Source organism: Typopeltis vanoorti, chromosome 13 (assembly GCF_054136105.1).
Source record: "Typopeltis vanoorti isolate ZY-2024b chromosome 13, IOZ_Tvanoo_1.0, whole genome shotgun sequence".
Lineage (NCBI taxonomy): Eukaryota > Metazoa > Arthropoda > Arachnida > Uropygi > Thelyphonidae > Typopeltis > Typopeltis vanoorti.
Window position 1 is genome coordinate 26403535 of NC_143561.1, and position 16974 is coordinate 26420508.

Below are 16974 nucleotides of genomic sequence, written 5' to 3' on the forward strand. Positions count from 1 at the left end.
ATTATTTTGTATGTGCAAATTCAGACATTCGTTGCCGTAGAAAAATCTATTGCATGACACACAAAAGAAGGTTCTGCACACTATGAATGGCGTTTGTGCGACAACGGATGCATATATTTAGACATGTATGCATTTATAATCTGCTAGACTCTGGGAATGTTCAAAAGCACGTGGGGCAATAATAGATATCCCCAAACTGAGCTGGCATGCTATGCACTAAATCATAATGCAGTTTGTGATATAAAAGACAGATCTGTTTACTTGCATTTCCCCCCCCCCCGACACACCACAGAAAAATCAGCATCTGCTGAAAAAATTACGATTTGTTATTCCGGAGTCAAATGCTTTTGAAAGAGATCTGCTTCTGGAATACTGCAAGAAATGAGTGGAACCCCTGCAATTTTGTGGAGAGTTAAAGCCCTCTTTGTTTGTAAAACTTTTTACAATCTAATCGCACTTGTCTGTATGTTTGGGCATCATCAGTTTGTGCAGAAACACCCAGAACAAGTGCTCTAATAATTCTAATTCTAATAATTCTAATACTGAATAGTTTTTTCCCATAAGAATACTCATAGGGTACATATTAGAGTATCAACATGGATACATTAGCGAGTTTTCATGTCTAATGTGTGTGTGTGTGTGTGTGTGTGTGTGTGTGTGTGTGTGTGTGTGTGTGTGTGTGTGTGTGTGTGTGTGTGTGTGTGTGTGTGTGTGTGTGTGTGTGTGTGTGTGAGGGACACCAGCATATAATTAAATTATTCAGAAAAGCTCGAAAAACACAGCCGCCACTAGACTCTACTCTAAGAATTCCCACCCTTTAACAAGAAAGAAATACCCCTAAATGTATTGGAAAATTAGTACAATCATCTATAGAAGAAAAAAAAAAGTGTATGTATGTTTAAGTAAGAAGACTTACGAAATCGCCGTGAATTCACAGACGATTTGTTTATTTATTGAACTTTAAGATCTTAATTTTAGACAAATCAAAAAAATATTCGGATGACTTATGAATAAAATATGAACTTGAATTAGAATATGAATATAGAAGAAAATACGGATGAGCTATGAAAAAAAATGTATGTTTGGGTGATACCAACATATAATTAAATTATTCAGAAAAACTCGAAACACTGCCGCCATTACGACTCTACTCTACTCTAAGAATTCCCACCCTTTAACAGGAAAGAAATACCCCAAATGTATTGGAAAATTAGTAGAGCCATCAATAGACTAGACAACCAAACAAAACATGACGACAATGACGGATGCGTGTCACCCTGGGAAAATTCCAAGATATCTTATGTCAAAAACATCGCCCACAATTCCATAGCTGAACCAAAACACCATGTGATATCACAGAGAGAGAGAGAGAGAGAGAGAGACATATGTTCCCCAGAAATTTCCAAACACTTAATGTCACGAATCTTATCTCTAAATAACACCCACAATGCAATAATCGACCCAAAATCACCACGTGATGTCACTGACAGACGAGGGCCCCACCGAAATTCCAAAATCTATAAGAACAAACATCCACATCACGATTCCTTATCTTGATCTTGTCAGAAGTGTCCCACCAATCACGACACGATTCCTTATCCACTAATATATCTCCCTTTTCCATTCAAAACAATAAAGTCACTTATCTACAACTAACAAATGACGTCACTTATTTACATCTCATAACAACAAACGCTCACGTCACGATTCCTTATCTTATCTTGATCTTGTTCAAAGTGCCCCCCCAATCACAACACGAATCCTTATCTCTAACATCACCCATAATTCCAACCGCGAACCAAAACACAAGAACTGAACCCATTGACACATATGCCCCCCAGGGAAATTCCTAACATTCGAAACTCATGACGTCGCACACACACACAATGTTGTCATCTTCTTATCAGCCAATCAGGTCACGATTCCTTATCTTATCTTATCTTGATCTTAATCTTGTCAGAAGTGACTACACTACTACTAATATTTTTTCAATTATCGTTACACGAAACAAATGCACTGCGATCTAACACCGATATTCGTTTCCACTTGTCATTGCTATTGATACGAAACATTTATTATTGGTGTTTTTTCGTGATGAGGATGAAATATTTTTAATAAAGCAATTTTTGATATGTATATTTATTTATTAATAAATTCGTTACTGATTAGGGAAAAAAAGTTTTTTGTTGTTGTTGTTGTTGTATATGCAGCACCCCCACTTAAAATTTTCACCGGCCGCCCCTTGAGTGGTATTAATAAGAAGTCACATCTCATAGGAAGCGGGAATAATGCGTAGTGAGAGAAGAAGATACCCAAGCCCATTTTGCCAGCGTATGGTTGCTGCATGTGTCTATCAGACTGGGTGTGTTTTTACTCTGGAGAAAGAATGTTATATCAGTATAGTTCACATGGAACAAGCGTTTATTATATCAAATAACATTTTACATCTACACTTGCGTTATATCTGTGCTTACATTTAGTAAGTCCCGACCCGATTTAGTTATTATGATCAACAAACCCTCACCAAGCTTTTATGAGTCAACTTTTATGTGGATCCATATGTAGGACACAACAAGACAGCCATTGTGGATCTATCATTCATTTCAGCATTGTACATTACGCTGTTCCACTTTTTTTTTTCTTGTGATTCATTGCTCTTCTCACATCTAGAGAAAGTTTGAGTGGATCGATATCAGTCGTTCTTAGAACAACTGCGAACCTTAAGAACAATTTTTCGCATGTTTGTCGAAGAATGGCATAAACAATGGGTGCAGACGCAAGTTCGCAATTCCATTTTATCTCCATACTTATTGGATTGCCTGGTGTGATACATTAACAATGACGCATCAAGAAGGGGGGGGGGGAGAAGACGCCACATTTGCTTCGGCGCTAACTTCCGTTAAGTGCCAAAGCGAATGTGGCGCCCCAAAAGCAAGAAAGATGTCATACTTACTATTCCGTCGCCACATAATTGCAAGTAAGCAGTGAAACATGCCGGTGGAAAAACCTAAATCAATAAAACCTTCTTTCTTTTATTTTTATTTTTATTTTTTAAAGTTACCAGCTGTTCAAGATTCTGTTTTCCCCCTACAACCATTGCTACAATGATTGCATTTTTAAAAGAAATATTTCTACATTAAATGCACAAATTAGCTAACGAAATTCCGAATAAATTCCTAGTCGTGGAACTCCAGTAGCTTTAGAATTTCTTTAGAAAACGTAATATTTAGATAAACGTATTTAAAAAGAACGCGCTGCATTTCTAATCACAAACTTAAAAAAAAAAAAAAATGATTCAGCTATGACATCATTTTAAGAATGACTTCTTATCATATTTCAGCTGAATTTCTCAGTTTTATTGCACAACATTCCGTCAATACATAGATATTCACTTTGGAAACTCAAAAAGCACAAACGACTGTTAAAACTTTTTTTTTCTTTTTTTTTAAGAGAGATAATATTGAAGTGATAATATGTTTACTAAAGCATAAAAAACATGAATTTACTACGGCTCTAAAAAACTAACTAGTCTATAAGATTTCTAAATTTTCTACACAGTGAATGCATGCCGCGTGATTGGCTACTTAAAATGTGTTTCTAACAATGACAGTCGATTATTTTTAAAAAAGCAGACGCAGAAAAATAATAATAATTATTATTATTATTATTCCTGATACCTCCAAGGAGTCCGAAGACTCATCGCGGGAGGACATCTTCAACTGTCTCTACACCTTACCTCTACTACGAATCAACGCCATCTACCGCCCACCTCCAACACCACCACAACTAGTAATTTTTGTCTGTAAATTGCGTGTGTTCTGAAGGGCCGATTTGTATGTATGCGGGATGAAAAACCCGAGTTTCCGGGAGAAAAAACCCTGCTACCCCCGTATGAGATCGGCTAACTCACCATCGATTGAAATCGACCAGATAAAGATTCCTCCCGTCGCGACGAGAATCGAACTTAGGCCTATTCCAATCGAAGGGCGCAATGTACCGTCGTTCTTCCAATTGCGCTACGAGGCGCAATTGACATTATATTAACATAAAAAAGATCGCATAGCATAATGCAGTTAATTGCAATTATAAATAACATTTTTTCTTATAATAAAATATTATATGTAAACCTTGCCATGAAAAAAAGTATACAATATTTCATAAGATTGCGTTCTCGTCAATAGTTCGTACATGTCGATCTACTTCGTTACCTCATAATGACATTTTATGATACAGCCATATCTTAAACAGCCAGCTGTATATTGCCAGAAATTAGTGACCTCTATTGTCATTAATTTTTTTCACTCATTATTTATTCACTGTATTATATAGCTCAAGGACCGCGACTTTTGATTACTCAACTCCAGCATAATATTTTAATAAACTATTTTAAAAATAATAATATTAATGAAACATTCTAGTTATACGTTTGTAAAATGTATATGATTGGTGGAGCTTTTCGTACAACTTTTTTTGACACTGTATGGTTTTTATCATTAATAATAAACTATCTCTTTCTCTAGAACAATCACTATTTTTCCGTAACAATATTCAATAATTTATTTATATTGAAATATATCTAATTCTTCAAGTTTGATGGCAACTTCATCTTGCTTTTTTAAAATAAATAAATAAATAATAGCGAACCACATCTCAGTAAGAATGATTAAAAGCAAGGACATCCATTAATGTTTTGATTAATTAAACCTACCTGACATAACTTGGAGTTGCTAATAAGCTTGTAGATACCGATCCTCTGATAAGAGCAGCAGATACTGTTTTATTAATATTTCCAGTGGATGCATATCGGTTTCCTATTTCTCTGCTCGTTCTGCCCATGGTTCTATTAGGCTTATGTCGCATCAAAATGATTGAAATCCAATCCCTCTCCTACTATGTTTGCTTTGTTATCCTGTCTCGTGTTTCTAGGATAAGACGTTTCTTTTATGTCCTACTGGTGTTCTATTATTTCACATTTATCGGTTATCTACAACTTATCCCATCTATATTGTTGATTGTTACTAGGAAACTATATCGATAAAGCAAATGTTCTGACGTTATCGTATATACTACTACTACTACTAGTATAAAAAAAAACAAAAAACAAAACGACTATAGCATAGAAATACAACTACTACCATGGCAGTTATATGGCTCCTTATGCATTACAAAGTTATTTAAAATATTTTTAAACAATTAGACTCGTTCAGTTACTTTTGGAAAAATGGCTACAGTATGTTAAAATGTTTATCACTTTTTTTTTGTTCTTTATATTGTTTCTGTATTTCATGGAAGCATGTCATCAGATCTGTACTCATTGACAAGGCAAATGAAACTGTCATTGGAAATTACGGACGAAGCAACTAAGGCTAGTGTATATTATTTTAAAGCGAGTGTATTCTTCTGGTCGGTTTGAAGTGAAAAAAACTCCTCCACCTCCGTATGAGAGCGTATAATTCACCTTCAGTTGAAAAGTCCTTCAAAAGAGGCTTCGTCGTAGACGGGATTGAGCCCAGGGCGGTCTCCTCGATGCTATTTCATTATATAAGGATATTAGATGATGGGGAAGGGAAAAAAAAGTAGTATTTTATTGTCGAGACACCTGGCGGAGAATAAAGGTCCTAGTAAAAAAGATTTTCAGTTGAAATATACAGACATCCTACTTATCTTTCTTTGCAAATAAACGTGTCTCTCTTTTCTGTATGATGGACCGATTTTCAAGAAGTTGTCACTGAAGTAATTTATAGTTTAAGTATTGAATAGTAAATTGTTTCGAAATATATACGCGATTTAAAAAAAATTTATAGACTTTTTTTTTACATTTTTTTTAAGTTGAAAAGAAAACTCCGAAATATCTCTCGTAAATATACCGAAAGTATTGTATCATGTTAGGCAAACACATGCATTCTAAATTGGGCAGTGGTTACTGAGCCCCCTAGGAGAGCAGCGTTGGGAAATTTTCATTTAAGATGTTCGTTTGGTTTGATCTGTATCGTAGAAAAATTCATGCACATTCCGATATTATGGAGTTGAACTGCATCTACGTCTACAACATACCAGGCGATCACCAGACAGTTCTTTAACAGGCCCAGATTTGAGGGAAGAAGAATTTGCTCTCAGATCTCTTTTTCCTAACATGTCTCATATTCTCAATGGAATTCAGATCCTGGCCTTGTGCTGGCCAGAAAAGTTCGCGGAAGTCGCAGTCATGCTCTATGAGCCACTGCTGAACAATTCCTGAGGGATAGACAGTAGCTTTGTCGTTCATGAAACAACCACTACTTGCTGGATCAAGAGTCAGCATTGGAGGATGGACTTGATTGGTAACAACGTTCAGATGTTCCTTGGAGGACATCCGAGGGCACTGTCAGGGGACCCGTTCCGTGCCAACAGAATATGCCCCACACCATGACACGACCTCCAGAACCTCGAGTTGCGTTTATAATAAAATTTTAATAATTACAATGAGTTTTTAAGTTCATTATGAACAGAATGGACTATTTATGTACATTAATTTCATCATTTCCAGTTACAACAAGAAAACTCCTGTAAGAATATCGATGCCATAGATTACAAGATTTTAGTGAATCACATTTATTTATTTTTTCCTCATGTGAGAAAGTTTTTTTTTCCAGTAATTGTCGTTACGCTTAATGTGTTAGTTTAACTATAGAAACATCATAAAATATTATGAAATAATATTTTCTTGAAATAAAAAAAAATCATAATTTACCCATTTTTGTTGGTAAAAATAGAAAACAAATGCACCTAATAAATTAATGCACGTAACATTTAATAAAGCATAAAAAAGTAGCTTATGAAATATTGGTGGGTTCTGACATGATAAGATGGCGTATTAACTGCAATAAAAGTTTAAACTAATTTCATACCAAGATATTTTGTTGAAGACATCACATTCGTGTAACTAAAAAAAAAAAAAACATCGTGAGCCCAGTCTCTTTCTTAAGATTTCTTGTTTGTGTGGGCGTACTTGATTTTACGATGCATTCCAGCTACCTACAATGGAGAAATAAGACGTAAAAATAGATCGAGGAGATTAATCTAAGTCATCCATCTTACAGGTGTTTCTTAATATACACCCACACCCACTTCTTTCGTTATCCGATGAAGATCCGCTGTAGAATCCAATATAGAATAATAAATTGCAAAGTTTTTCGATGTCGAAATAAACAACTGGGATCCTGGTATGGAATTCTTGTTGGAAAAGGAATCCGATGGATTTTTGGATATTCTAAAAGGAGAAAAGTCACAGCCTTTTCCTTTCTGTTTACAGAAAATTGACACACACACACACACACACACACACACACACACACACACACACACACACACACACCAATCAAATAAATAAATAACCATTAATGGATCCAGCATTTTTGACGCCTTGAAACCAACATAACAAATTGTACATTCCCGATGTTATGATCTGTTCAGAGTATATTCAAAATGCTACACCACAACATACGAGTAATTACCATTAGTGTATAAAATGATAGGAAAAAGCCTTACTATTAAGCTTCCGAGAAACAAAATAGTAAGTAAACACTTAGAATTTTAGTGACATAATTATGAAAACAACCGAAATAACAGTTGATCTTAGATATTTTTAAATATTTAATAATGATATAGAAATCCACAAAGACATTTTATTGTATTTGTTGTTTGTTCCCCCCCCCCCCAATATGCTATCACGTGTTTAAAAAATATTTAAAAAAAACATTTTGCAATACAAAAAATTAATAAGGTTATTTGCTTCTGATTTTCAGTTTAATTACTAGAAATGACCTGAGAACATACGCAGTTGAGAGACCAAAAATACTATTAGTGGAGGATCAATTGCGTATGGGCAGATGGGTGATTAGGTAGCATAGACGATGGGAACGTATCCTGTGATTAGTCCTGACTCCCTTAAAGCAGCACGTATCGATAATAATGATCTGTGAAAAGAGCAACCTGCGTGTTTTTTTTTTTCTTCAAAAATAATGTTATGATTACTGCTGGAATTAAGAGTATATATTTCACGATTGAGATGGGAATGATCTGTGTTCGAATTCTTTCAATAAAAAATATTTTTTTCTTTTTAATTTAAATGTAAGACTAATTTAACCAACCTCAGAAAGAAATTTCATAAGAAAATTTCGATGGAATGAAATGAATCAGTGCTGCCATCTAATGAACAATGTTCGAATTACAAAAAAAAAAAAGGTATTTCCAGTATTAGGCATATTATTTCTGGGAAAACTCCCATGTTACTCCTCTTAACAAATTATTATATTTACGGCTATTTTGCCTGATTCTGTTTAGGAGTGCCCCTGTTTAATTGACTTTTTTTTTTAATCACGGATTCTTAGGGCATTGTAGATGTATATTTACCAATAAATATATGTAGCATAAAGGAAGAGAAATTTATACATACCCTTTTCTGGGCGTTGTGGCTTTTCTTCTTTCTGAGATGTCCAAACAACTACTGTGTGTGTGTGTTGGGGGGGGGGGGATAGGCAATGTGGGAGAATTAAATAGAAATGGGAAAAACCCGGGTTTTTTGAATAATACATATATATTATATTAATAGGGTGGGAAAGGGTGAAGGGGTTGAAAACATCAACTGATTTTTAGAGGGGGGGGTTGATGGGGTGCGGTCCGTTTCGACTATGCTTGGTCGTCGTCTGAACACATGGAGGAAGTGGATGCTATGTCAGGTCGGGTAGGTGCTTCTGCTTTTGAAGTGTTTGTGTTACCGCCTATTGGTCGGGGTTGTGACCTCAATTTTATGTTGTGAAGCTTCCAAACCTCGGAGATTATGTAGGGCCTGTGGACGTTGATAGAGTTCGCGTCACATTTTATGGCTATTGTTTCCGATATTCTTAGCATTGTTTCATTGTCTTGTCTGTCTACTATGATGGCCTTGTCGATCTGCGGGGCATGTTTTTGTTCAAGGGCGTGAACAGCTATTTCCGTTTTTCGTGTGTTTTGTATTCGATTTATCTTTTTGATGTTGCGTTTTTTCAGTGTTTAAATGTTCTGGAATGGGGATGTTACAATCGCGGAAGTCTTGCCCATAAAGACCTGATGGCGGAACCCTTGTAGGTGATATCACCTACAAGGGTTCCAAGGGTCTTTTTGTGATATTACCTACAAGGGTCTTTTTCGCAGGGAAATTTATAGACTACGTTGTGGTGTTCAAATATTTCTTTTTGTGTGTGAGATTTAGTGGGTTTTAAGAGATTTGCCAATTTTTGGTTGGCAACCCCTCTAAAAATCAGTTGCTGGTTTCAACCCCTTCACCCTTTCCCACCCTATATAAATATAAAAAACACTCTGCCCATACCTAATAATATAATATATGTATATATATATATATATATATTATTCAAAAAACCCAGATTTTTTTTCATTTCTGTTTAATTCTCCCACATTGCCTACCCCCTCCCCCACACACACGCAGTAGTTTGGACATCACAGAAAGAAGAAAAGCCACAACACCCAGAAAAAAGGTATGTGTAAATTTCTCTTCCTTTATGCTACATATATTTACCAATAAATATACATCTACAATGCCCTAAGAATCCGTGATTAAAAAAGCCAATGACATTTAAACAGGGGCACTCCTAAACAGAAGCAGGCAAAATAGCCGTAAATATAAAATTATTTCCAATAGATAGCACTGTACTGTATTTTTTTTTTTTTCAATATTATATTGTATTTGATATTATGTTAGTTTTGATTTTCCTTCCTCTTCGCGATATACACTAAGGATATGTAACTTATTTATAAAAATACCTTGATGTTAAGCTATGCTGCGTGATATGTAATCAGGGCTTTTTTTCAGCCGGAACGGTCCGGAAAAGTTTATCGGAACGCCTTCCGGCTGAAAAAAACCCCTGTATGTAATAATATTCTTGTGTTTCTTCTTCATGTATCATTATTCGAAACTTCCTTGTTTGCTTCTATACATCATATTTTCCTTTTGTGTGTGTGTGTGTGTGTGTGTGTGTGTGTGTGTGTGTGTGTGTGTGTGTGTGTGTGTGTGTGTGTGTGTGTGTGTGTGTGTGTGTGTGTGTGTGTGTGTGTGTGTGTGTGTGTGTGTGTGTGTGTGTGTGTGTGTGTGTGTGTGTCAGGGCCGATTTTATCATTAGGCGAACCTCGGCAGTCGCCTATGGGCATCAAAACTTCGGGGCAACAGATTTTGCTACATATAAAACTAACAGGAACTCTGTATTCCATAAAATTCATGTATGGAATACAGAGTTCCATACATAAAATTCATATTATCCAGGTTTGCTAGACGTATATACACGTCCAGCAAACCTGGATAATATTCTGTCCACCTGTTGAAAGAACATGGATATGAAGTGTAGTTTGACCGTCATGTCCATTAGAAGGTGCGATAATCCTTCACGCTGAAAAGAACACTTAACTAGATCACTTGGCGTATGTAGTAGCTATGTTCAGTTGCCTACAGTAAGAAACGCAGTTGCTTGTCGTTTGCTCGGTAACCGGAATTTAAGTTATATCAGACTAAATACCTATGAGTTATATTCACTTTGCTGCTTGTTTTTATCGTATAATTATAGTTTTTAATGCCAGCGCAAAATGAGACATCCTTTCATACTTTCTTCACTTCATATTGTATCACTATGGAAGATCAATGTCACTATCAATTTTTTGGCTAATTATTTTAATCACCAATACATTTTAAAATTCTCCCAGAACTTGTTTGAAGATAATTATTTTTTTCAAACAATTATTTTGTAAATTCACGAAAACCGAATCTAAAAATGAATACAGCCTCCATCTGTTCCAAATTAAGTTTTCTTTTTTATTCATTATTTTAGTTCGAAGGTTAGTTCACAGATTGCGCGATGGTTCGCACTTTTAAATTTTGCTTTATAGAGAATCATACGTGAATCTTGAATCATATCATGTAATGCATAATTTTTATAAACGTCAATGAATTCTTCTCTGCTGAAGACATTCGCAAACATCCATGCCCACAAAGAAATTCGAACCCACGAGTAGGTTGTAGAGCAGACGATCAGGCTGGCAAGGAGAATTCAATTTAGTTGGATAGCCTTTGGAAGACACCGTGAAGCCCTGAAAGGAAACATTCCCGTCTACCTTAAAAGAAAAATGTTCTACAGTGAGATACTTCCGGTCATGACATATGGAAGTGAAACATGTACTTTGACACAATAATTGTCCAACAAGTTGAGCATTAACCAGGGGGAAATATAAAGATCATTACCATTCCAGACATAAAACACAATACTTGAATCAGAGCGCAGACCATGGCGAGAGACATTATATCATCCACATGGCAATGGGCAGGTCATATTCAAGTCATGCAAGACGTAACACTCGAAAATGGACAAAGTCGATATCATAATGGATACATTATGCTACAGGAAGCTACAGGAAGACCAAAGAGATGGTGGAATAATGAGACTAAAGAGATGGAGGAACTCAGCGGCACAGAATGACTCAAGATAGAAATCAATGAATGGAGGACTTTGGAGGAGGCCTTCGCCCATCAATGGACAGAAAATGGCTGATGATGATGATGATGATTGGGCATACTAGCTAGAACATAGTCATAATATCTTTGATTAATTGAATATGAAGATGATTTACCAAAATTATTTAATACATATAAAGGCAAAAATGATGAAAGAGGATAAAAAATCCACAAGACGTATAGAAATTTACATCGTGGGTAAAACTAAAAACTAAAATAACAAATACAAAGTAAATCTGAAATAAAGTTAAGCAAGTGAATAAGATAAAATATTTAGAAAAACAAAACTAAATATCATTACTCAAAATGAAGTACAAAACAAGCAATAAAGGTTAGTAGACATAAAGAAACAAAAATAAGAATTTATAAAAGAGTTGGCAGATCAGTACTAACTTATGCAGCAGAAATTACGAAGTTTGACGATTATTTGAAATTATAAAGATGAAATATTGAGGGAAACTGAACGCATAACAATATTTAAACAAAAGTAGGCCCTGACAAATTACAGAAAATTGTGAAATATAGCCAATGAACGAGTGGATCCGAAAACAAAAAGAATGAAAACATCATATAGAAAGTAAATTTAGTATTATAGGATATTATTATTGGAAAAATTATAGGCTAATACATCATTTTTAATAATTTCAATATTACATTAAATTCACCAAGAGAGTTTTTTTTTTTTATCAGTTGCTTTTGTAAGAATGTGTGATTGCCTTTGACGTGGTGTTGATTGAGGTAAATCCCATCGCGTAAGAATTCCATTGTAGGTATTTGTTTGAGTTGCATTTCCTTATCAACGCTTGTGTCGTTTGTTACTGACGTGCTATCCATATGACTGAAAATGAACGATAATAAATAAATAAAGCCAACAAACTGCTTTGGAGTTACTTTTATCTAAACAACGCACACTACTAGCACGATGAAAATCAGAATAACCATTTCGTCTTATTAAAAATTCAATGTTATCACAGTTGAACACATTGTTAATTCCATAAACCAGATATGATGATAACAGTGCTAGTATTTATATAAAGAAAAAGATGTAAACAACAACAATTGCTAAATTAGTTAAGTACGTCACGTACTTAACTAATTTACCTAATAGACCTTAACTAACTTAACTAATAGACCATACCTGTCTGTTCATCCTTTGACCTGTAATTCATAACTCATTACTAATACACCCTCTGTCCAAAAAGAAACCGAACGTTTGATAGAAAATTAAACAGAGGCCAAATATAATTATTCAAATCATTTATTTTAATCAATATACTCTCCCTCAGCTTCGATGCAGCGTTTAGCATGGTCAATTAATTCGTTAAATGAGTTTTTTTATATTGGTTTTTGGGATACTGTTGAGGGTCGTGGTTACTGTCGCTTGAACTTTTCAATGGTGTCGTATTGCTTTCTTTCATCGGCAAATGAAGTCTGGGAAAGAGAAAGAAGTCACAGGGTGCTAAATCAGGTGAATACGCCGAGTGATCCAACACACAAACTTGGTTTTTGCTCAAAAACTGTCTCACAATGTTCGAACGATGAGATGCTGCATTATCGTGCAAAAGTGACCAGCTGATATTTATGCCGTACGCTACGAATTTTCGCTATCAATCGCTTCAAAATTTCGAGATAAAACTCACCATTGACTGTTTGGCCAGGCGGAACGAATTCTTTATGGATAATCCCTTGGAATCGTAGAAACAAATGAGCATTGTCTTTACTTTTGACTTCTCCAAGCGACTTTTTTTTCGGATGCCTCTCTTCTGGTGGTTCTCCACTCAGCACTCTGGCGCTTTGTTTCGGGCTCATACTCAGGACCTCATTAAATCGAGCGATTTTAATGAGGTCCTTGCAGTGTTCAATTCGATACATTTTTTGGTCTTCGGTCAGCTTGTGGGGAACAAATCGCGAATTCAATTTACGAAGGCCCAAACTCTCGGTCAAAATGTTGTGCACAGTTGATTTTGGAATCCCCAATTCATCTTCAATCAATCTCACGGACGACATCGAGTTTTCTTTGATGAAACTTTTTGGATGTTAACTTCGCTCAGTCCAGTTTTTGGACGGCCCGGATTTTCGTCGTCTTCAAGCGTCTCACGACCACTTTGAAATCGCTTAAACTACTCATAAACTTGAATACGGGATAAGCATTCATCACCGTATGCTTTTTGAAGCATTTGATGCATTTCAGTAAAACTTTTACCAAGTTTAACACAAATGTCAATCGCAGCTCTCTGTTTGAAACTCATTTTCCGACCGTTCGTCAAAACACACTGTCACTCTTGGCACTATAACTCAGCTTGTAATGAAACAAATGTCATAAACAGTTGACACAACACTAATGAAGGTTGCCGATTTCGACAACAAAAAGATTCAACAGGTGAGGCCACTAGTTTCTTCTATTTTCGAAAAGTTCGGTTTCTTTTTGGACAGAGGGTGTATAGCAATACACAGCAATTAATTGACTAACTTGTAAGCTTTGTTGCTCGAGTAGATAGGGTATCACCTCTTTATCAGGATATGGATTTGAGTTCCATTCAGGGCATGGATGTTTGAGAATAACGTGTTAGACGGGCTTCATTCTTCGGTTTGGGACCACTGCTTTGCTTAATTAGTACCAACCATTACTATGATCTCCTGCATATATTTAATACACATTATTAGAAAAAAAAAGCATTAAGTTTCTACTACACACGGGTTATTTGTTGCTGAAGGTCATGAAACACAACCTTAAATAAATTTTCATTTTTATCTTAAAAATTCCACTATATGTTACCGTATAAATATACAAACATTTATTGAAATGCATGCCCTGTGCTATTATTTATTATTATTTCAATTTAGTAATAGTTTGTTCACCATTCAACGCAATTAGGTGAATTGACACCAAGGTTTCATTAATTGTCATAACACTCCTATAAAGCTCCTAATCGGTTTTTCTGGGGGTGGGAGGGATTTCCATTAATGCGTGAACTTTCCACAGTTCTTAGCTTAAAAAGTAGACTAACATAGCCTTTTAAATGTTTAATTATATTTATTTTCTGTCATTATAATTATACATTTCAAAGGTCTGGTTACTCACAAACCACGTTGAAAAGCGGTGCATTTTGTAAATTTCTCTTACTACTACTAATTATTATTTATTTTTTGTTTTTAGAGCTAGGGTGGGGTCTATAAACCCCGACTAAGATTGCTTTTGCATATAAATTAGAGATAACTATTAATTATATTTTCACTTTTTGAATCCTCCTTAAAATTCGATGTTCTAGACGAGTTCGAATTCCAGAAATCAGTTGTGTGCGCGCGCGCGTGTGTGTGTGTGTGTGTGTGTGTGTGTGTGTGTGTGTGTGTGTGTGTGTGTGTGTGTGTGTGTGTGTGTGTGTGTGTGTGTGTGTGTGTGTGTGTGTGTGTGTGTGAGAGAGAGAGAGAGAGAGAGAGAGAGAGAGTAGGAAATGTGGGGTTTTCCTGCATATACTGCGTCCTTAAACAGACTTCCTAAAGCGAATCACTCCGATTGGATATCTGAATTGCGCATAGGAAGCTCCGATAAAGAATGCGACTCGTCAGATTTTTAGTTCGTCCATTAAAACTATCTAATGAATATTGATACGGAAAGGTAGCTTCCGGCACGTCTGACGCTCGCAAAGAAATTACTTCTAACCAAACTATTAGTCACGACTGGGTGATGATAGTGGAGACATCTAATATCGTAATCAATACGGTCATGCTGCAGGGGTGAAACTCAAGCAAATGACAGACCATCAATGGTATAATAAACCGGATGTTCTCTTGAGAGATAACAACACGCATTGCAGAAGACAAAGTTCGTTTTCTGAAGTACTTCATCAGATATTGAAATGCATTTTTAGAATTTCCTGCAAATCCTTCTATTTTTGTTTAAGAGTTATTCAAGCAAAATCAGTTGAAATTGATTAAAATTCTGTAATTGAAATATTTTCTAGTTCGAAATGCTGCAGGAATTGATCGAAATAATTCTCTCGGAATTTTTCACAAGGGATATTCAATCTTTTGAACAGCGTGTTCATTATTGGTCAGCCCTCAGAACGTATCTCATCTGCAAGTGATGTCTTTCAATCATGCTATTTTTTTTTTTATTTACTATGTACGCCATTCTTTTAAGCATTCCCCCACCCCACTCTTAAGTTCATAATTCATATGTGGTCTTTAAATAACCAGAAATACAAAAAAAAAAAAAAAATTAAAAGCGTCTAACGAGTTTGTGATAGCATTTCTCATTCTTTCTTATCCAAATTTAAAGTTCAACTAAGTTATCTTTGAAGTGGGAACGCTGCAATGCTCTTCTTTATGTATTTTTTAATACACAAAGAAGAGCATTGCAGCAACCTTGATAAAAATTTCGATTTCTTCTCTATTACAAAATCACTTTGATCATGTTATTATGATAATGGCATGTCTTTGTCATGATTGCAAACAATGAAGTAACTATCACATCCTGTAATTGGCATATATGTTTTGTGTGTGTGTGTGTGTGTGTGTGTGTGTGTCATCGTCCGTATCAAGGATTTAGGCCTAGTGTAGCCTGTTCCGGCCTTAGAAGTCATCGTTGAATCGTTTAAGAGGACGTCCTGGTTTTCTTTTTCCTAATGGCTTGTACTTTAAGGTTTGTTTTGGTAATCTTTCTGTTTTCATTCTTTGAACGTGTTCCATCCATCTATGTTTATATTTTTTAATTTTTTCTATTACTGGTTCTTGGTTTAATTCTTTCATAATTTCTTCGTTTCTTTTGTGATCAAATAGGGTATACTTTGCAGTTTTTCTCATAAACTTCATTTCTGCTGCTGTTAATCTTTGTTTGTCTTTTTGTTTTATTGTCCAGATTTCGTTTCCATACATTAAGACCGGTAGGGCTAATGTATTGTATACTTTTAGCCTGGTTTGTTTTTGAACTAGGTTTGGTTTAAATATAGAGTTAATTACACCTGTTATTTTTAAATATTTTGCAATTTTTACGTTTACATCTTTTTTCATTTTCATATGTGATCGCACATCCTAGGTAGTTAAATGAATTCACCTGTTCTAAGATCTTCTTATCTATTACTATTTTAGTTCTTGCTGGATCTTTAAAGGCCATAGTTTTTGATTTTTCCGTTGATATTATCATACCATAATCTTTGGCTATCTCATTTAAATCTAAAATAGCTTTCTGTAAGTTATCTTCAGAATTTGTAATTATTATTTGGTCGTTGGCAAAGAGCAGAGTGTTTAATTTCACTGTAGGCGAAAGTTTAATTCCTTGATGTAAATTTTTACTCCATTTTATTATTATTTCATTTAGGTAAATATTAAAAAGAGTTGCTGAGAGGAGACATCCCTGCCTGACCTTTTGATTTATCTCTCTCGTATATGATAGCTCGTGATTTAATCTTATTTGTAATTGATTATTTTCATATATATATTTG

At 35.2% G+C, this 16974-nt stretch overlaps 1 protein-coding gene across 2 annotated transcripts in view; it reads right to left on the reverse strand.

The window, feature by feature from the left end:
- LOC150100000 (uncharacterized) overlaps window positions 1-4892 on the reverse strand; it is a 206416-nt gene extending 201524 nt beyond the window's left edge. For both annotated transcript variants that reach the window (XM_090402364.1, XM_090402363.1), the window contains exon 1: window positions 4709-4892. In XM_090402364.1, the coding sequence (XP_090258490.1) occupies window positions 4709-4860 (152 nt within the window). In that variant the 5' untranslated portion in view covers window positions 4861-4892. The remainder of the gene's footprint in view (window positions 1-4708) is intronic.
- Window positions 4893-16974: the final 12082 nt, after the last annotated feature.